Here is a 22,223-nt window from a genome sequence, read left to right on the forward strand (position 1 = left end):
GCCTGACAAGATGTCTCAGGAGGTGTGTTGTCTCGCTGGGGCAAAGATCTGTGATGTGACAGAGAGGGTGACAAGACTTGTCAAGTCTACTGACTGTCACTCCTGTCTTTTGGTTCATGTGGGAACCAATGACACTGCAAGGCACAGCCTTAAGAATATCATAAGGGATTAAGAGACTTTGGGTAGGACGTTGAAAGAGATGAATGCACAGGTTGTCATCTCATATCTTCTCCCAGACGAAGGGCATGGTCCAGGAAGGGAGGGGAAAATAGCAGAGGTGAATAACTGGCTGCGCAGATGGTGCCGCCAAGAACAATTTGGACTTTTGGATCATGGCCTGAGGTTCCATGAGGAGGGACTTCTGGCAAGGGATGAGTTGCATCTCATACCAGTTGGAAGAAACATTTTTGTCAAGTCTCAAAAATTTGATCAGGAGGGCTTTAAACCGAGTTATGTGGGGGAGGAAGACAATGGCCCAGTACATACTGGCCCTGAAGGACACCCTCGTCATGTGCAAGGGGTGCCCCGCCAACATGTCCCTCGCCCCTCGCACGTGCCGAGAGCGTCCTCACTGTGTGGTGTAGAAGAGACGGCACGTGCAGCGTTGACATCACTGCTGTGCGGCATCCAAATGGAGCCGTGCAGCAGTGACGTGCTCACAACGCTGCAAGCTATTTGCGGCAGCACAAAAAGGAGCCGCTTTTTAGCAGTCCTTTTTTCGCATAGCAGTGCCACGCAATTTGGTTGCTGCTGCGCCGCTATGCAGCAACAAGAGGCAGCTCAGGAATTTCTGTGTTGAAATTCATTTTGTTAGCTTTGGCCCAGCTTTCTAGTCTGTTCAGGTCATTTTGAATTTTGATCCTGTCCTCTGGGGTATTAGCTACTCCTCCTAATTTGGTGTCATCTGCAAATTTGATAAGTATACCCCCCAATTCTGTCATCCAAGTCATTGATAAAGATGTTGAATAGCACTGGGCCCAGGACAGAGCCCTGTGGGACCCCACTGGTCACTTCTCTCCAGGATGAAAAGGAGCCACTGTTGAGCTTCGGCCAGTCAACCAATTACAAATCCATGTAACAGTTGCCTTGTCTAGCCCACATTTTACAATCTTGTTTGCAAGAATGTCATGGGGAATTTTGTCAAAGGCCTTACTAAAATCAAGATATACTATATCCACAGCATTCCCTTCATCTAACAAGCTGGTAATTTTATCAAAAAAAGAGATCAGGTTTGTCTGGCATGACTTGTTTTTCATACACGGTGTTGTTTTAATATCTTAGGTATGATCGTTTTTTATTGCTGGTTTTCAAACTGTGTTCAAGGAAGCCATGGGGGTCTTCAAAAACATCACAATTCTTTCATGAAAAGATAAAATTGTCTAATCATTATCAACTGTCCTTTGCAATTTGCAGCTATTTGGGTTATTTGTGGTGTGCCCTTAAATTCAACTTCATGGGACAAAATGACACATCAAAAAACTAGTCATTTATCTAACATTACTTGAATATGCATCCAGCATCCCTGGTAATGCACAGTAATCCACAGCAGAGAAATTGGTGTGGAATTAGAAAACTATTTTTGTACTATACTCTTTCAGGGATTTCTATATAATAACATTCCCTTGCAATTAAGCATACAGAATTTTGCCTCCACTCAAGTAAAGATCTCCAAGTCAATGCATATTCCCACTGAATAAATGATCAGATTTAGCCACAGCAAAATGTGAACACAGTAGAAGTAATTCTCAGCACTACTCTAAAGACCACTACAAATTTGGCATGTTGATTTTGCTAAACAAAATGGTAATTAATTTATTATAAATGATAAAACGTCTTACAGCTCTATTACAAACTTACTAACAATTCCAATTTCTTTTCCCCCAGTTTGTGACTTGGTGCTGAAAGGAAATCACCATTAGAAGATTGTCTCATTTCTTGGTTCCTGGTATCCTGGTACTCTCTTATTGTCAGAGACTGAGAAGATGACTGAGATGGATGTGGAGAGGAGCAATTCACTTTAGGTCCAGAAAGCTTCTGCTTCAGAGGTGACAAGGGTACTTCATCTGGCAGTTCCATTTTTTCACACATCTGCTGGACAGGATTTTTGCACTGCAAATGCTTGGGCTTTTGGCTTACAAAAGATTGATGTTGCTGCTCAGAAAGAAGTTCAGAAGAATCTAAATAGCACAAATAAGCAAAAAATAAGCTTTTATATCTGTAGAAGCTACTTGCTTGAAATACTTGGCACAGGGCAGGTGACTAAAAACTACACACAAATAATAGAAAAGAGTAGGGGAACTTGCATGTGGCATATGTCTTCATAAAATTAACAGTGTGCAAAAAAACAAAATTAACCGTGTGCAAAAATCAAACCTTTGCTAATTTTAGAATAGCATAAAAGTGACAAATATTCTATTCCCCTCTCCTGTTATATTAAAAATTCAGTGTAGATGGGAAACAATAAGGATTGCAAATTATCAGGAAATGTATTTTGCACTGCAATTAATAAGAACAGCACAAATAGCATATGCTGGATTTAGCTTGTTACAACAGCCAGTATTGCCAGACCTCCGCATTAGATACCAAAATTGACGGATGTTCAAGTGCCTTTAAATATAATGGCATTGTAAAATGGTGTCAAAGTTTGCTTTTTGGAATATATATATATATATATATATATATATAGAATATTTTCAAGCCACAGATGACTGAATTAATAGATCAAGAATCTGTGGGTATGGAGGTCCAACTGTACAAGTGAGAGGCATTTTACATTCTCATATGCCATTATAACTTCCTTTTTAAGGAAGTCTACACAGCACTAATTTGGATAGTGGTCTGGGGAGGAATTAAAGTACCAGATGAGTAGCTAAATGGCTGGAAAATGGATTATTTTCTTTTGTAAGGTACTTTGTATCCTCTTCACATATAGTAGCATCAGCATGTATGCTTCCTTCTCAGTTTGTCTAGGGCCAAGGGCCAGTGTAGATATTTTGCATTCTAACTTTCACTGTCTCTTACAATGACCATAGCAGATGAGGCTTCTAAGAGATAGGGCCTTATCACCTGTGGGGGGTTTGCAGCTCAAATCCGCAGTCACTCCTGTTCTAGCAACACGAAACGTGATGTTTTTTCACACCAAATCTGGAGTCACTCCTGTCTAGCGATGTGAATTCACATTAAAACGTGATGTTTTACCACACCTGGTTGCCTTTCCGTTGCCCTTCCGAATCGAGGGGGAAGTGGAGTCAGTTCGATTCCAGACAAGTCACATGATGCGGATTCAAGCAAAGTGTGGTGAGTGCACATTGTATTTCCACACTGGAACATACTTTGTGGGTTCAACGATTCGAATTGGCACCCTTGCTTATGCTCAATGGGGCTCTGGACGCTGTCCTCCTTCCCTGCCCCCTCCTTAGCTGTCACCCTTCATCATGGTGAAGGAACAGTCAGGGGATGATGGGATAGGCAGCAGGGTGAAGGAGAGGGGCAGATCAGGGTGTAGGAGCAGTCAGGGGATAATGGGATGGGTGGCAGGGTGGCAGAGAGGATGAGATGGGGATGCAGGAGCAGGCAGGGAATGATGGGATGGGTGGCAGGGTGGCAGAGAGGATGAGGTGGGGATGCAGGAGCAGGCAGGGAATGATGGGATGGGTGGCAGAGAGGATGAAATGCAGGAGCAGGCAGGGGATGATGGGATGGGTGGCAGAGAGGACAAGATGGGGATGTAGGAGCAAGCAGGGAATGATGGGATGGGTGGCAGGGTGGCAGAGCGGACGAGATGCAGGAGCAGGCAGGGGATGATGGGATGGGTGGCAGAGAGGATGAGGTGGGGATGCAGGTGCAGGCAGGGGATGATGGGATGGGTGGCAGAGAGGATGAGGTGGGGATGCAGGAGCAGGCAGGGGATGATGGGATGGGTGGCAAAGAGGATGAGGTGGGGTGAAGGAGGAGGAGGGGGATGAAGGAGCAGGATGCAGGGGGCCAAGGGGGGGCGACATCGGAATGATCTTCCACACCAGACCAATTCAGAGTGAAATCGAAGTGAGCTTAGAAGCAGATTTTGGTGAATTCGCTTGTTTCTGAATTCACCAAAATGAGGAGTCAGTGAAGATTGAATGCGGAAGCACCTCGTAAGAACCCCCCATAGAAAGCAATCATGTGAGATAACACATCACGTTTTAGCATGAATTCACATCGTTGGACCTGCAATCATGTCGGAACTGAGCTGCAAAAATCTCTGTGTGATAAACACGATAGAGTCCAAAACCTCTGAAGAGCCAATGATTCTTCACATTTGGTATAAGAACACTGTGGGTTGCTTCTAGTGTCAACTTGAATTGAAAATGCAGACTTTGGACGCCTTTCAGTTTGGTTTGGTTCAAAGGATAAAATCTTGTGTCACTAGTGCTCAATATAAAATAATGCTGAGGGACCTCAACCATTCTTCCAAGACAATTTAATGGAAGCTCAAGAGAAAGTATTGTGTTGACAAAAACAAACAGGAAGGGGCAGGGAAAGAAGGTAGAAGTATCATTGAGGCTGATTTTAATTTTGAATGAGCTTTTGTGGATTTCAATCTGCAGAAACACTGATGGAATTCTATATTAAGTCATAGATACTAAATACTCCAAAGGTACCAGATCCCATATGATATTAGAAGCTAAGCAGAATAAATCTTGGTTAGTTGTTGGATGGGAGTGCACCAGTGAAAACCAGGTGATGTAGACTATATTGAGGAGGAAGAAACGAGTAAAATCACACCTGAGGGTTCATAGCCTAAGAAATCCCTATGAAATTCATGGGGCTGCCATAAGTGAATAGGCGACTTCGAAGGCATTCACACATTTAACAGCAATTACATAATTGTGGTGGTTGGATCAGAATACACTGGGATACGGAAAGATGTCGATTTGGCCCCTAAATTTTTGAAACACTGTAAGATGATACAGGTCTGTCACACAGCTCCAGAGTGTAAAAACCTCAAGTCTGTAGTAAGGAGGTGTGAAAGCAAACAATCTGGAAGTTTTGGCCTAGGATTCTGATGTTTTGAAAGTGTATCTTTCAGTGTAAAAGTGGAGGAGATTTCAGTGCAACAGAAAGCAGTCTTCACTCTTTCTGTGTTTGCTTCGCTTGTTGAGTTCTGAGATTAATATGCATTTTGATTTAAAAAATCAACACGAAAGGGAACTCATTCTGTTCATAAAAGTCACTTCTCCTCCCTCAGGCGCTACTAGACAGAGCCCTTTAGTGATTACTTCTTGCTCGACAGTCCTATCTGCACCATGTTTACTCAACAGCAAACCGTACTAACTATAGCAGGGCGTTCCTATGGTACTCCTCAAGGGGCGGTCAAATAAAGGAAGCAACTGCGGGGGGGGGGCAATTCTCGCAGGTCCCTAGCTCTTCTGAGGGCTCCTAAACAGCTCAGTCCGCCAAGACAATGCCCCGCAGGCAGCCACTTTCCACGGCTGGGGTTACCTTTGAGTGGCCCCTGGAATCGGCGAAGCTCCCGCTCGGAGAAGCCAGCCCAGCCCTGCTCGGCCATGGCGCCTCCTCCCGGCTGCTGCCTGCCTGCCTGCCTGCCTGCCTGCCTGCCGGGTGGCTCCTTCTTCCGCTGCCACGTCTGGAGAACCCGCCCTCCGCTCAGGAAATGCTGCTGGGGCCGCACTCACTCACTCGCTCTCGCCTTCCGGCCGAAGGGTAGCCGCGGCAACGGCCAGGCCTCCCCTGCTGCTGCGGGCCTCCGGCTCAGAGGGCCCCGTCCTCCCTCCCTCCCTCCTCAGCAAAGGCGCTTCGGGGTTTGTGGGGAGTTTGGGGAAATGCCCCTGGAAGGCTTCCCTTACTAAAGAAATCCCATCATTCTGGAAGGAAAGGAGAGCAATACTCTCTCAAAATACAAGGAAGGAAAGAGTTTGCCTCCTTCTTCTTCTCCTTCTTCTTCCCCTGAAGAGTCTGCCCTTGGCGCTGGAGGGAACTGGGGAGGGCGCCTGAGACACCCGCCCCCTGCCAAACTGCTCCTCTCATGGGCTTCTCCGCCACGGAGGAGGAGCAGGAGCAGGAGAGGGCAGGGAGGACACCCTCCCCAAAGGCCGCTCCTCAGCTTTTTCCTGCGGAAGGAGGAAGCGGGTTAATGGTCAGGGAACTGCAAAATGGGTAGCAGTCAGGCTGACCACAGGTCCTCCTTTTCCAGGGCACGTCCTACACTTTAACTTTCTTTCCAGGCAGAACTCCAAAAGGCCCTCCATTTTGAGCATGACTAAGAACCCCCAGTTTACATTGTTATAAGTGACTAGCTTTTCTTGTTGCTCAGGAGGAATCCCAACAGGTCATGCATTTCCATTTACCTGAATGTTTCCAGCTTACCTTTCTTTCTGTCCAGGAGGAATCCCATGCACAAGCTTATGTGCAGGTGAAAAGGGCTTTTCAAGAGGTGGTGGGAAGTTGTACTAAAGCACTTAATATACTTGGTGAATCAGGAACTCAGACCACTATCACCACTCACAACAACCCATTGCCATTGGGATCCAAAGATTTATTTGGTGGTAATTTATGAAGGAAGGAAAAAAAGGCACCAGCTCCGTCATTTCCTTCAAATCTATTATATCTTTTCCTGCTTCTGTAGAAGCATTTTTGGGACCAAAGCAGGGTTTCCCTTGGCTGGCACACCCAGCCTCCTGATTTCCCTAAAGCTGTATACATATTCTGCTGAGTATCTCACAAGCCTGTTTGCCAGGAAAAGCCAATGTCTCCGTACATAAATATCAGTGAAGGTTCTTCATACGTAGAGAGATCTTGTAGCACCTTTGAGAACTCTGAAGTCTATGAAAGCTCATCCTGCCAATTTCGCTCTTTCAGTTTGTCTCAAAGATGCTACAAGACCTCTCTATGTACCGATTCTACAGACTAACACAGCGATATCTTGAGTTCTTTGTATCAGACAGCAGACTGAAAATACAGGAGTTTCTCCATCCCTTTTGTAGAATGAGCATAAGTAGACTTTTAATAATTCTAATTCATGGATGTGTGCTGCAGGAAACTCCCCAAGGCAATGTACTGGATGTTTCATAATATTTTGTTAGATATGGGGGCAACTATACTGTGCCTGGTGGATCTAAAGGCCATTAGGCTTTCATTTGGGGGGCAAGTCCCTTTTTCTTCTTTTCTTAAAAAAGTGTAACCACTGCAACTAAGTGCCATCCCATCCTCAATAGTCAACATCCCCTTAAATTTTGTTCAGCATGAATTTACTGTTTTCCACAGGTTCTATCGCTTTCTGTCTGGGTCTGTTAACAGTGTGTCCAGTAGCCACCACAAAGTCAAAATCATTTCCCCTTCCACTAGTACCAGTAGCCCTGACAATTGATTGTCTCTGTGGAGACCAATAAAAGCACAGTTCCCTGAGATTTCAGCCAGCATCCCAAGACCTGGCAATGCAAATAGCTTCTGTCATTTTAGGACAGCCTGATCCTTAAGGTGTGAGTCCCATCAAATGAAGTGGAACAGTCAATGCTCTTTTTTGATAGACTTTGGAAGAAGCAAGAAGCATGTAAATGGGCCAAAGGATCAGTTGGCTTTCAGTAAATGTTATGTGCTTATTACATGGCTGCATCATTCAAAACTGCCCCAAAAGTGACCTTTAGCATTAACTGGTTCAGGCTCAGGTTGATAGTGAGTTGACTGAATTCCTGCTCATGAAATAAAAAGATTATGGTCCAAATACTCATATCCATTTCAACAGGAGTTAAATCAATTGCTACATGGTAAGTCCTTTTGTAAGTCCTATTAATTCAGTGAATCCAACTCTAGTTGAAACTAGCAATTGTATTAGAACTGTGGCTTTCACCTTTAAAATTTTCACAGAAAGGACTCTTACTTACATCCTCCCATTATGCTTCCCCCCCATTCCCTAAGAAGCCTCCCTGCAAGAACAGGGCCCACCTGAATAATATGAAACTCAGTGCTGGGTGATGCCATACTATTTGAAGATAATATATTGCAAAAGAAGGCAGGATCCATTCACTAGTGCACACCTCACAGGAAAAAAATTGGTCTTTCACAGAGGAATTTTAAAGAAATGTGAGAGGTACTGTAGGGAGGCAGGTTGAGAAACATTCCGTCTCCAAATTTATTCAAGATAATTCATCTTAATTTCTCATAGTATGTATTTCTGCAGAAATATATAGAAGTGATGACAAGGCTGCTGGCTGGCTTAGAATAAAAAGGAATTTGCCGCTGGGAATCGTTTTGAGTGGGCTCTCAGTCTCATAGCTTAGGAAGTAGAGTAGGGGTCTTACACACAACAAAAGTATAGTAACTGCGATTTCATTCTAATACCAAGACAATATCCTATGGAATCCAGGAATTTGCAGATTTGGGAGAAGTATTTAGACTACTCAGCAGAGAATTCTAGCATCTACTCAAACTACAAATCCCAGGATTCCACAGGATGCTGCCATACAGTTAATATGAAATCATAGTGTTTATAAATGTGTGATGTGAAAGGACTCCAGATACAAAGTTAGAATGTGTGCCATTTTGATTTCCTCTTTGCTGTGTTCCAGTCCCATTTCATCACCCTTTACTCTTCATAGTAAGGCTTACTACAACATCCCATTTCTGGTTTGGCCAGGATTCTTCTGCATGGCTATCATCCAAATAGGTACACACTGCTCAGGGAAGCCCTCTTGTTTTTCTTGTCGCAGGATGGTGAGTCCACTCTTTACAATGAGGCTGCTGAGGATGTTCAGATCTCGAATTACACTGCTATCCAATGGATCCAGGACACAGCCCTCCCGGGCCACATTATCCTTCAGGATGATAATGCCATTTTCCTTCAAGCCATTCTGGCAGCGGTTAAAAAAACCTAGCAAGTCTTTATCCGTCAGGTTTCCTGCAGGACATAAAATAGATCAAGATGGTATCATCACTTGGAGTAAGTGATCCTTGAAACAGAACAGAATTATCTAGCCTTGCAGCCAACTTTGTTAAAAGTTACTACAAGAGAAAAAACAGTGGATAGTGGTAGCTAGAGAAAAATATGGGGTTGGGCACAGAAAGGGAAAAGTGCATTTATGGTGCATCATTATTTGTTTTACATTTTAGATTTCTGAAACAAAAGCTGAAAAGAAATGAACATGAACACAGGCAAACACCTACTCAGATAGGTTTGCTTACTTGCCTCCTTGCCTACTTCTCTGCAACTCATCAAAAGGAAGAAATAAACTTTATTTAACAGCGACAGAACTGCACAGGTACTTCAACTCTAAACATAATTGAGTTCTATTTGGCTCCATAGATTTGGTTTGGAAAACATTTTGAGCTTTGTTTAAGATGAAAAAGAAGAATTTAGGGGGGAAATTAATGTGCAGAGAATTTTTTTCTTGTTCGGATGAGCTTGATTTTTTTTAAAAAATTATCCATGGTGAAGTGGGAGAATTTTCCTGTTATAATAGAAAGCTGTAGAAAGATGGAATCGCCTTTGTTAGCCAGAGAAATAGTTTTAAAATGAGGCTTGAAAATTAGAGAAAAGGCACGGTGAGTGCATCGTGACCTGGCACCAGCAGAACAGACATAACATATACAACTTAGATAAGAAAATACAACTGTGGAAGGTTACTGAAAGCTACTGAATTCCTGAAGGAGGGGTAAAGAGAAAAAATGAAGTCTTTAATATATGCACATATTTCTGTCCTGATTGTAAGAATTCTGTATGTTTAAATTGTAGTTAGCCAATGAGATGTGATGGAGAAGTTTCTTTGTGTAATTGACTATAAAATTGGGCCATCTTGTTTTGTTCTGGGCCTCAGCTATTGGAACTTGAATTCCACTGAGTTCATGTTTCCTTTGTTGACAACTGGAAATAAACTTATGGATTTTCAAATTACTAGGTCCTCTGTTAATTCTTTGCTCTGCCAAGCCTAGAATTTTATGTTTCCCGAAATTTCTGTTACAATGGAATCACTCTTCTGTACAACAATTGTTTTAGCAACCTGTGGCAATCTATAATAATAATAATAATAATAAATTTTATTTATACACCGCCCTGTGGCGAACCAGTCCGGGCGGTTTACAACATTAAAATAACATACAGCATAAAAACAATATATTCCCTCTCCCCTTAAAAAGTTATTAAACTGCATATCTAAATTAAAACCACAATAACTAGTTACAACAACTATAAGTTAAACAAAATAATACCAACTGATAAACCACTGCAACTTCAGTTCTAAAGAAAAGAAAAGGGGGCTTTGGAGACATTACTGAGGAGGGGGGAGATCCTGAGGCCGGGATATTTTAGTCTGGGAAGGCCTGCCTGAAGAGATCCATCTTGACAGCCTTTTTGAAGCTGTCCAAAGATGTTAATTGACAGATCTCGTCCGGCAGGTCGTTCCAGAGCCTATAAAGAAGGAGCATGAGGGGTGGATGTAATTTGGAACCTGTGTGAAACTCAAAAGAAATATCAGCAAGCAGGAGCTTACAGCAATCCTGCCTGAGGGCTTTTCTAAACCCAGGTGGTTTTTGCATTCTATCAGGGTGATCCATTTTGAAGAAGAATTCATAGAAGCATAGAGTTGGAAGAGACCACAAGGGCCATCCAGTCCAATCCACTGCCATATAGCAATTCACAATCAAAGCATCTCCAACAGGTGGCTATCCAGCCTCTGTTTAAAGACCTTCAAAGGAGACTCCACCACTTTCCAAGGGAGTGTGTTCCACTGTCGAACAGCTCTTACTGTCAGGAAGTTCCTCCTAATGTTGATGTGGAATCTCTTTTCCTGTAGTTCACATCCATTGTTCCAGGTCCTATTCTCTGGAGAAGCAGAAAACAAGCTTGCACCATCCTCAATATGACAACCCTCCAAATACTTAAACAGGGTTATCATATCACCTCTTAACTATCTCTTCTCCAAGCTAAACATAGCCAGCTCCCTAAGTCTCTCCTCATAAGGCATGGTTTCCAGACCCTTCATTATTTTAGTCGCCCTCCTCTAGACACACTCCAGCTTGTCAACATCCTATTTGAATTGTGGTGCCCAGAACTGGACACAGTATTCCAGCTGAGGCCTGACCAAAGCAGAATAATAATAATAAATATTATTTATATACTGCCTTTCTAACAGATCAAGGTGGTTTACAAAAATGCATAAACAATTATATAACACCTACACAATTAAAAATTCATCCCCTAACCTTAACTAAATACATTAAAATATACCCTCCCCTATCAGCCAAATAAACTGGCACTATTACTTCCCTTGATCCAGACACTATGCTTCTATTAATGCAGCCTAGAATTGCATTGGCCTTTTTAGCTGCCGCATCGCACTGTTGACTCATGTTCAACGTGTCTACTAGGATTCCTAGATCCCTTTCACATGTAGTCCCATTAAGCCAAGTGCAGTACCTTACATTTTCCCCTGTTGACATTAATTTTATTAGTTTTGGCCCAGCTTTCTAATCTATTAAGGTAATTTTGAATTTTGATAATCTCCTATGGGGTATTAGCTACTCCTCCTACTTTGGTGTCATCTGCAAATTTGATAAGCATGCGCTCTATTCCAAGTCATTGATAAAGATGTTGAATAGCACTGGGCCCAGAACAGAACCCTGTGGCACCCCACTAATCACTTTTCTCCAAGATGAAGAGGAGCCATTGCTGAGCACCCTTTCAGTTTAGCCAGTCAACCAATTACTAATCTATCTAACAGTTGCATTGCCTTGCCCACATTGTCATGCCCAGCCTGGAGGAGGAATCAGAGGATGAGCCAGAGCCTCTGGGACCTGATCCTGCAGCTGTGGAGCTTGAGTCTGGCCCTAGCTCTGCTCCAGCAGAGGTTTAGCTGGAGGTTTAGCATCCAAGTCTGCCTGTAGCAGAGTCTTTGGGCATGGAGGAGGATCAAGGAAGTGTGCCTACCTTCAGTCAGCGTAGAGCCGAAAGGGAATGCCTTCAAAGATCATGGAGGCTTTATCAGAAACGCGCTGGCAATCAGACGCACCTGAATGCCTGCAGCCTGCCCATATAAGCAGCTGCAGAATGTTTGTCTAGTTGCCAGTGATTATTTGACTTTCTTGGGGAGAGTACTCTGTCTCCCGTTGCTCTTTGGACTGAAACTTTGCTTCTTGGATTACTGACCCATCTTGACTCTTTGGAACTCTTGACCCTGGACTGCCTTATGGACCTGCCTATCTGATACCCTGCACCTTGAACTTCTGGACTTCTTGGTAATACCTCTTGTGCTTCTGGACTTGCTTTGTACTGTTTGGGAACTGAGCTGGTCTTACCAGCTATTTGGTTGCTTTCCCAGACACACATTTTACTATCTTATTTGCAAGAATATAATTCGGGACCTGTCTGGCATGACTTATGAGAAACTCATCTTGACGTTTTGTTATTATGGCATTCCCTTCTAAATGTTCACGGACTGTCTTTTTAATGATCGGCTCTAGAATCTTTCCTGGTATTGATGTCAGACTAACTGGGTGATAATTTTGGGGGTCCTCTTTTTTCCTTTTTGAAGATGGGGACAACATTTGCCCCCTCCAGTCTGCTGGGACATCTTCTCTTCTCCAGGAGTTTTCAAAGATTATTGCCAGTGGCTCCAATATTACATTTGCCGGTTCTTTTAATACTCTTGGATGTAGTTCATCTGGTCCTGGAGACTTATATTCATTTACATTAACAAGGTTAATAGTTGCGGGGGTGGGGGCTTTTCTTGTAATTGGTTTGCACATAGACAATTGGTTGAAAGATTTAAAATGAATCAAAGATTAATCAGTATAGCAAGAAGCATCCCAGAACTAGAGAAAATAGTTAAGGAAGAAACAAAAACAAAAAGGATATTCAAATTTTATAGTTTGATTTTAAAATGGGAAATGAAAGAGGGGGTAGATAAAGGTTTTATGATTAGTTGGGCAAAGGATTTGAATCAAAATATTATACTGAAACAGTGGGAAAAGACATGGCGAAGGAGGATTAAATACACAAACAATGTAGAAATTAAGGAAAATTGCTATAAGTCAATGTATAGATGGTATCTGACACCCTATAAGCTATCAAAAATGTACAAAGGTATTAAGGGACTCTGCAGGAAATGTAATATAGAATTAGGAACGTATATGCATATATGGTGGTCATGTGAAAAGCCGAAGAAATTTTGGAAAATGATTCATGGGGAAATGAAAAAAATATTTAAATTTAACATTCATATGGACCCTAAGATGTATCTTTTGAATATAGTAGAAGGATAGGAACTGGAAAGACAGAATGAGAAGTTGATATTTTTGGCAATAACAGCTGCCAGGACTCTGTACGCAAGATATTGGAAGTCAGAAGAAACTCCGTCCTTAGATGAATGGAAATTAAAACTCTATGATATGTACGCAATGGACAAATTATCTTTTCTCTTAAAAAATAAGACATTAGTAAAGTTTCGCAAGGAATGGGAGGCATGGACGTTGTATATTCAAATGGAAGGAAAAGAAATTAGATATATAGCGATGTTGGAGTAACAATAGGATATTAAATGGTTAAATATAAAGGACAGTTGGGTAGGTTTAAGAAAACAAATAAAAATATACAATATAAAGATAGATGAAGGGAAAAAATGATGTACTTAACATTTTATTCGTCTTGTTTTGTGCTCTTAATATCCCACATTAATAGATGGAATATATGTAGTAATTGGGGTAGAATAGGATAAATATGGTAAACCAGATAAGGAATGACAGTCGGGTACATTTGAAATAAGGTTAAGATACTGAGGTTATTAAGTTTAAATTTAGTAAGTGTTAGTGATTAGTGAATAGATACTTTTTGTGAATTAGCTGAGCAGTGTAGGAAGTTATGTGGATTGTTGTTTGTATTATGTATATATTTTTGTATTTTATGTTTGTATGTTATATGTTTTAATGGTTTTTTTAAAAAAGGTATTCCTGTATTATCTCTTGTTCTGTGTTGAATTTATTCAGTTCTCTGCTCCATTATCCTCAGGTTGAGCACCCTTTGCCTTTTTTGAGAAGACTGAAGTAAAAGGTGTTGGGTAATTCTGCCTTTTCTCTGGCCCCTGTTAGCATTTCTCCATCTTCTCCATGCAGTGGCCCTACCATTTCCTTCTTCTTCCTTTTTCTAGGGACACACTCAAAAAAGCCCTTTTTATTGTTCTTAACCTCTCTAGGAAGCCTGAGATCATTCTGTTCTTTAGCTTATTTGACTTTACTCTTACCCATGCTAGCAATTTGTTTGAATTCCTCTTTGATGATTCCCCTCCCCCCTTCCATTTTTTAAACATCTCCTGTTTAAAACTTAGCTCAGTTGAAAGTTCTTTGGTCATCCATCCTGGTTTCTTGAGACACCACCCATTTTTCCTCCTTGCTGTAATAGTTTGAAATTGTGCCTTCAGTATCTCCCTTTTGAGAAACTCCTATCCATCCTGAACTCCCTTCTCTTTTAGTATTCCTGACTACTGGATCATCCCCATGAAATCAGCTCTCCTAAAATCTATGTGTCTGACTATGCCTGGCTTCTTCTTTTCACTGTGTAACAAAGTCCAGGAGAACATGATCATTCCCACCTAAAGATCCCACCACTTGCACCCCATTGCCCAGGTCATCCCTGTTGGTTAGGGTCAGATCTAAAATAGCTGATTCTCTTGTTGCCTCTTTCACCTTTTGGACAATGAAATTGTCTTTGAGGCCAGTTTTGGCTGAGTTTGATTTCCAGCAACTATCAGCATAGCTGATGTCACCTCTTCTTTTCTCTCCTTTCTGAGTGTGTGGTCATCTGTTCTAGAACTGCTGTAAGGTCATCTGTTCTAGAACTGGTGTAAGGTGTAACCCATCCCTTGGCAGAAGTTCCCCTTTCTGAAACCACAGATCATGATCCAAGAATCCAGTCATTCTTGGCGGTGCTATCTATGGAGCCTGTTCTTCACATCTGCTATTTTCCTCTCTCTTCTTGGAATCAAAACAATAGTGTCCATAGCCAGAGTGCAACCAGACAATTATAGCTCTTGAAATTCTGAGGGAGAGAAAGAATATAAAGAGACTTGTCCTTTTAACTTCAGATTGAGCTAGGGTTGCCATAAGTCAGGACCTCCAAACCGGGACAAATGTAGGACAAATTTTTCTAATGTAGAACACATTTTTTTAAAAATGGAGGACACACGAAAAAATTGATTTTTTTTTTAAAAAAATGTTAATATAAATGCATGTTTCTTAGGCATGATCAAAATGGAGGACATTTGGGCATTATTTCTAGGCAGATGGCAGAAATGGACTTCCCTTTCTGGCAAAACACCCCCGACCTCCATTCCAAAACACACACGACAGCACATTTGGGCATTTCACATGGCTTTACTGAACATGGACTCTTGCGTCAGAGGCTTATTCCATAACCAAACCCCTTGGGTTTAACACTTAGCATGGTTTAACATGGCTATGCATATTGAACATGTCAAGGTGGTTTCACCGTTATTGCACCAAGTGTACTTCTCAGAAGTGTGTGTCAAGGGACTTTGGTTTTTCTTCACTGCGCATGAGTTTGTAAAAATCACAGCAATTTACATTGACCATGCCTCAGAACCAAAAACACACAGAAAAGGCACTTTGGAAAGTCACACTCTCTTGGCTTCTGAAACAGTGCGTGCATGCCTCTCAAGCTGACCCACTCATATCTTCATCATCATCATCACCACCACACTATCACTGTCAAAGTAAGGGAGACTTGTTAGCATTAAAAGCACCCCTCCCCCCAAAAACCCACCTTGAGGCCTCTCTGGCCACTCACTCACCACCTCCTTCCCCTCCTCCTTTTCCTCCCCCTCCTCTTCCACCTCCTCCTTCTCCTTCTCCCCCTCCTCCATTCTCCTGGGGGCTGGGGTGGACGGGGCGGAGGAGGAGGGTGGCGCGCGACTGCGCGCAGGAGGCGAACCACCTCCAGCTTCGCCTCCTCCATGCGGCCGCGCGGCCTGGGGAAGAGGGGGCAGAGGAGGAGGAGGTGAGTGGCGCGGCCGCGCGGGGAGGCAAAGGCGGACGGAGCCAGCGCCTCTTGCGCACGGGCGCGCCACCCTCCCCGCCTCCTCCGCCCCCTCTTCTCCTCCTCCCCGTGTGCCCGTGCACAAGAGGCGCTGGCTCTGTCCATCTTGCAGGCGGGCACGAAGCCTGGGGGCGAGGGGGCGGAGGAGGAGGGTGGTGCGGGCGCGCGGGGAAGCGCTTCCTCCGCCCCAGGCAGGTCTCACTGTCCTCCTCTTCCTCCCCGCCTCCCCGAGGAGGAGGAGGAGGGCAGCGAGGCCCTGCAGGCTGCAGCAACTCGGCTGCAACCGGGGGGGGGGGGGGTCCCAGTTTTTGGGCTGCACCTGTGCCGGGAGGGGCCCGGGGCCCCCAAAATCGGGAAATACACGGGTGCAGCCAGGTTATGGCAACCCTAGATTGAGCTAGAGATAGAGATGGCTAAAATTAAATAGAATCAGATAGAATCCAGTGTCTTTCATCTAATGGAAGCTGATAGTGTAGTGAATTAAGTAAAGAGTTCATTAAAAGAGCCCCCCTCCAGTCCATCTGCCTTGGTTCAGGCCTCAGAGGGAGAGAAGACCTGCCGGACCTGATCCTCTTCCCCACCCCCATTCCCTTCTCCTTTTGTGTCCTGTCTTTTTAGATTGTAAGCCTGTGGGCAGAGAATCATCCAATTAAATAAAATAATAATAATAATTGTAAGCCACTCTGAGAGCCTTTAGGGCTGAAGGGCAGGGTATAAATACCGTAAATAAATAAAATGTTGAAATGGCTATGGAACCAGGTACCCACTAAATATTTAACCTAGAATCATAGAGTTGGAAGAGACCAAAAGGGTCCAACCCCCTGCCATGCAGGAGCTCACAATCAAAGCACCCCCAAACCCCCCAGCCTCTGTTTCAAAACCTCCAAAGGAGTGTATTTCACACTTGAACATCTTTAATTGTCAGGAAGTTCTTCCTAATGTTGAAGTGGAATCTCTTTTCCTGTAGTTTGAATCCATTGCTCTGGGTCCTAGTCTCTGGAGCAGTAGAAAACATGCTTGCACCATCCTCAACCTGACACCCCTTCAAATATTTAAACAGGGCTATGATACCACCAGGCATTTCTCCAAGCTAAACATACTCTGCTCCCTAAGTCTCTCCTCACAGGGCATGGTTTTCTGTTAGTCGATAAATCTTTGCTGATTGATTATGCTAAACCTCTGCTTGGAAACTTTATTGAAATGTTTAAAGCAAGACTTTAAACTTTGGGGCCTTTATTTATTGTTATGTATGGACACTCAGTCATACAGAATGTTTTTGTGATCAAATTGACCTTCTCATCTGCTTTCTCGTCACCAACACTCCCCCTGTGGGTGAGAAAGCAGAGCTCAGTAATCATGTAGGAAAATCTGTGTAAAATTAACTATACCATCCTCAACACTTTACTGTTACTGCTGCTGTTGTGTGCCTTCAAGTTGTTTCTGGTTTATAGTGATCCTAAGGTGGCCTTTTCATGGCGTTTTCTTGGCAAGTTTCTTCAGAAGGGGTTTGCCATTGCTATTCTCTGAGGCTGAGAGGGTGTGACTTGTCCAGGATCACCCAGTAGATTTCATGGCTGAGTGGGGATTCAAACCCCATTCTCCAGTGTCATAGTCCACTACTGAAACCACTATACCACTCTGGTTCCCCCAGTACTACTACTGTTATTAATTATTTGATGTGAACTGCTTCACACATTATCCTTTTGATGTACAACTCAGATGCTTTTGAGTTCTTGCTGTTGCAGTTTGGATCCAGACACCAGGAATCAGGATCACATATACCTCTCTGCCACACAGCACAAGTTTGTCATAAAATATATGAATATACTTGCCTTTCTACAGCACTGTAATCCAGATTCAATATCCTGATATAGACATTACATTACATAATATTTAGCAATAGCATTTACATTTCTATACTACTTCATACTGAACTAAGTAGTCTCTAAGCGATTTCCAATGTGTAAGTTAATTGCCCCCAACAAGCTGGGTATTCATTTTAGTGACCTATGGAAGAATGCAAGGCTGAGTCAACCCTGGAGCCCTGGGATTGAACCCACAACTTTGTGGATGCAATACTGGCTGCAGTACTGGCATTTAACCACTGTGCCTCAGGGCTCTGGTACTTAGATGTACTACTACTCATTCAAATGTGTTAAACAGGATATTCTAGATTCCTTTTTCTAGGTGTTTTTCCCATACAGCAGGGCCAGGTTCTGTACCTACTGTCTATAACATAACCTGTGACAATGATCTGTGCAAAGTGCAAAGAGAGATGGATGTCTCCTCCTTGCTTTGTCTATACAGTTGATGTACTGGATAAACTGCTCACATTCTGGCAGAGCTTGGAAATTTATTTTCTGGCCATTCTGAGAGTTGTAACACAAGAAATAACTGTCCCAATCTATCATCTGGATCTATAAATATCTTAGCCACTGTATAGTCTAGATCACTTGTCAACCTGGCTGATTATGTGCTCTGCCCATCATTTCTCTTGCACAATCAACTTTACATGGCTTTAGGACTGACCTGAAACCCATTGAATCCAGATGACATCATATTTTTGGGGTGCTGGAGTGAATTCCTGGAGGCTGCAGCAATAGTACGTGTCAACGTTGTCTCTTTGACTTTGTAAGTAGTTCTGAGCTTCAGTCAGAAAATTCTCCATCATGTCCACCAGCTCCACATGCTTGAACAGGGGAAGCAGGACATGCTTGCTGACCCTACCAATGCCTGAGCCACAGTCAAGGGCAAAGTCAGTGCCAGCTTTGCCAGGCCCCTGTAGAGAGCAGCAGTAATAGATAATAAATAATAACATCATGAAACATCTTTCAACTTTTGTCATCTTTTAACTGTTCAAGGTTCTCACATACATTATTTTGGTATTCAATGCAAGTATCTTTCTTGTAAGATAGGTCAGCATTTAGAGTTCAATGTTAGAGTTCAATGGACAGAACTGAGTAAATCCTGTTCCGCCAACTTCAGCTGCATTGCCAAGAAATACTTCCAACCCATCCTCATATGGGGGGGGGGGGGGGGGTGCCTAGCACTGGTGCCAAGTGGACATGTGGGTGTATCTTCCCCATACCATAAATACTCATTCCACTCAGAGTGATTGTGCTGAATGGAAATAGAAAAGTAAAATACTCCCTGCTTTAACAAGTTCCAGCCTTAGTTCTAAACATATAACAACATGCAGCTTAGGTTATGCCACACGTCGCAATTCAATCACTTCAGACAACCTGTATATATTCATTCCCCACTGAACATTCCAACTGACTTGTCTAGCTCTCAACTTCCAGTTTCTGTCTCCTTGCCTGAATCTCCTCAGACACACACTCCCTGCTTTTTCTATTTTCTGATCCCCTGTGACTCTCACTCTTACTCTTGCAGTGACTCTGAACTGTGATTGGCTGCCTTGAAGTCAAATCTGCCTAGCACCTTCACAGGGACTAGCACCACAGCAGTACACTGGATTGATCTGCCAGGCCAAACTAATGGTGGGAATGAGCAGAAGATGCAACTAGTCTGCAGAGAATGGATTTGAGCTCTGTTGTTCTAGTAATGGGGAGATGGATATCCAAGTTGTAGCTGATTGAGAAGAGACTGCCAACATGTCACTTAGTTGTTGTTGTTAACTGCCCTTGAGTCAACATCGACTCATGGCAATCTTGTGGATGAGACATCTTCAAGACCCCCTGTCCTCCACTGCTCTGCTTAAGTCTTGTAGGTTCATGACCATGTCCTACTTAGCCATCTGGTTTACAACCTTCCCCTCTTTCTACTACACTCTATCTTTCCTAGCGTCGTTGTCATGAGTCATGTCTTTCATGATGTGGCTAAAGTACAACAGCCTCAAGTTGATCATCTTGGCTTCTAGGGGTATTTCAGACTTGAACTGTTCAAGGACCCATTTGTTTGTATTTTTGACTCCACAGTATCCTCAGCTGTTATAGCTAGGATTACATAAATCCACCCTTTTATTAATTCCCAGTCCAAAAGATCTAGACACCTAATGGGATATGGGCTTATCAGAGCAGGAGAAATATGTAGCCTTAAGAGGTCGATGATGTAGTGCTCAGATGAGGAAGAATAACAACAGGTGCCATTAGATTAGAGAAAAGAGTGGGGTGAAGAATGTGGGCGAGGGAACTGACAAAAGCATCAAGGAGGCAGGAGCAAAAGAGGACCAGTAATGGCTACACTTGGGTTTTGGTGTTGTCATCAATATACTGATAATACCCTGCTCTAGCTCTCTTATAACTGATATCAAGCAGGCTATGAAAACTGTTGTCTAGATGCAGTGAGTGACGATATAGGTGAACAACCTGAAGCTGAATCAAAATTACTGTTGCAATAGTTAGACAACCTAATCTAGAAGGCTGGGGTTAGAGATATAAACTCTTCTGAGCAGCATACTCCTTGCCGTGAAAGACTGGTTTTCAACAAATAACATTGCTTAATCAGGACTGAATATCTTTACAACAGTATTAGCAAGCAGATTGATCAGCTTCTTAACATATTTCTTAAATAACCAGGCCAGCTTGGAATTCAGTAAGAAGGGCCTTAAACAGTTTACATTATGAAAAGACAATAGGAAAATCTATACTTTTGAGAAAAACAGAATATAGAGAAGGATTTATTTCACAGATTTGCTGACTATGTCAAGAGAGAAAAGCTTACACTGGAATAAATGGTTCTTCAACCTTCAGTTTATAAGGGTTGCAGCCAATTGGCAAATTCATTTCCAATAGCTGTTGAACTAGTCCCATCAAAAAGAGGTTCACATCCAGATTTATAAGAGAAAAACAAAATACAGTGGATAGGAATGGGAGTGAAAGGTAGAGAATTATTTTGGTACACTGTTATTCATGTCCAATCATGGTACTAACCTTTCTGCAATTAGTTCTGGATGGCTTGCTCCTGTGAGGCAACAAGTGATACTGATGATAGTAGTGATGCTGGTAGGGTCTCCCATGTCAGACAGGCTTTTGCTGAGGAGCCAGACTAAACATGCCAAACAGCTACTGGGCAGTAACAGTAATGGGGGGGGGGGGAGGATACCACTTAAGGATCTCTCAGATACAATAGCAGAGCTAACACTTGTTAGTACTGCACAGAAGGAGACACAAGTAAACCCCTTTTGAATGTCTTTTATCATGAAAACCCTGTGATGAGACTATCTAAAATGAACCAAAAGATAGTGCTAGAAGACAAGACTCCCAGATCAGACAGCTACTGGGGAACAGCAGAGGATAAGTAGCACTATGCCTAAGGATGCAATTGGAGTCAAGGTGAAAGGACATTCAGCTATTGATGTGCTCAGATGAGAAAGGAAAATTGGATGCTACAACACACATTATAGGAACATGGAATGTGAGGAGCTTGAATCAGGGGAAGCTAGACATTGGCCTGAAGCAAATAGGCCAAAAGGACCACACCAGGACTATGCTGGTGCCATCCATATTGGGACAGTGGCAACTGCACAGGCCTGGACCCAATCTGGGCTGCCACCACAGTCCTGAATCAGGCTGCCAGAAGAAGCGGATTTTATCCACTTCTTTTTGGCCCAGTCCTTTGGCTTCAGCACTGCCTTGGCATGGCTTCTGGCCACATTCAGAGTTTGTGTAATGTAAATGCCAAACCTCCAATGCAGCCTGAAGCCACATCATTTTGCCCATGTGATTTGGGCCATAGTAAAACAAGAAAAGGAACATATAACTATTGCAATGCTCAGGATGAGCACGCTAAAGTAAAAAAGAATGGGCCATTCTGAGTCAGATAATTACATTGTGTTTTACTTAAGAAATAAGAATCTAAGAAGAAATGGAGATACAGCAAAAAGCCGTCAAGGAATATAACGCAAAGTCTGACTGAATAATATCAATACCAAAACCCATCAATATAACCATAATCCAAGTTTATGGTCCAAATAAATAGGTAGAAAAGGAAGAAATTGAAAGATTCTCCAGTGGAGCACGGCGGTTGATGACAGGCTGACTTGGAGGGCTTTGATTCACAGGATCTCCATAAGTAAAAAAATCAATTTGACAGCTGCTAACAACAACCTATTTATGCGCCCATGTGCAAAAGCAGTGAGACATATTAATTATCCATTTTTTATTAAACATAAAAACAAGACACAGTTTTAAAAAACCCACAAAATTATTTACATTAACACTATACA

The 22,223-nt window shown here is 42.8% G+C and overlaps 2 protein-coding genes and 1 long non-coding RNA gene across 5 annotated transcripts in view; 1 reads left to right on the top strand and 2 right to left on the bottom strand.

The window, feature by feature from the left end:
• LOC149316690 (RAB6-interacting golgin-like) overlaps positions 1 to 5,665 on the bottom strand; it is a 59,953-nt gene extending 54,288 nt beyond the window's left edge. For all 3 annotated transcript variants that reach the window (XR_016280516.1, XM_089516054.1, XM_089516053.1), the window contains exons 1-2: positions 5,482 to 5,665; positions 1,862 to 2,177 (exon numbers count right to left, since the gene is read on the bottom strand). Coding sequence is in view for 2 of the 3 variants with exons in the window: in XM_089516054.1 (XP_089372180.1) it covers positions 1,862 to 2,177; positions 5,482 to 5,548 (383 nt within the window). In the remaining variant the exon portion in view is untranslated. The remainder of the gene's footprint in view (positions 1 to 1,861; positions 2,178 to 5,481) is intronic.
• A 1,783-nt stretch (positions 5,666 to 7,448) lies between these two features.
• LOC149316691 (uncharacterized) lies at positions 7,449 to 9,886 on the top strand. The gene is made up of 3 exons (XR_016280517.1): positions 7,449 to 7,763; positions 8,706 to 8,935; positions 9,106 to 9,886. It is a non-coding gene; the product is annotated as an uncharacterized LOC149316691 (long non-coding RNA).
• LOC149316692 (N-terminal Xaa-Pro-Lys N-methyltransferase 2-like) overlaps positions 8,078 to 22,223 on the bottom strand; it is a 52,498-nt gene continuing 38,352 nt past the window's right edge. Inside the window, exons 3-4 of the mRNA XM_089516055.1 lie at positions 18,566 to 18,815; positions 8,078 to 8,893 (exon numbers count right to left, since the gene is read on the bottom strand). Of these exons, the coding sequence (XP_089372181.1) occupies positions 8,604 to 8,893; positions 18,566 to 18,815 (540 nt within the window). The 3' untranslated portion in view covers positions 8,078 to 8,603. The remainder of the gene's footprint in view (positions 8,894 to 18,565; positions 18,816 to 22,223) is intronic.

Source organism: Sceloporus occidentalis, unplaced genomic scaffold (genome assembly GCF_023333645.1).
Source record: "Sceloporus occidentalis isolate IW3139 unplaced genomic scaffold, rSceOcc1.0.p SCAF_3, whole genome shotgun sequence".
Classification (NCBI taxonomy): Eukaryota; Metazoa; Chordata; class Lepidosauria; order Squamata; family Phrynosomatidae; genus Sceloporus; species Sceloporus occidentalis.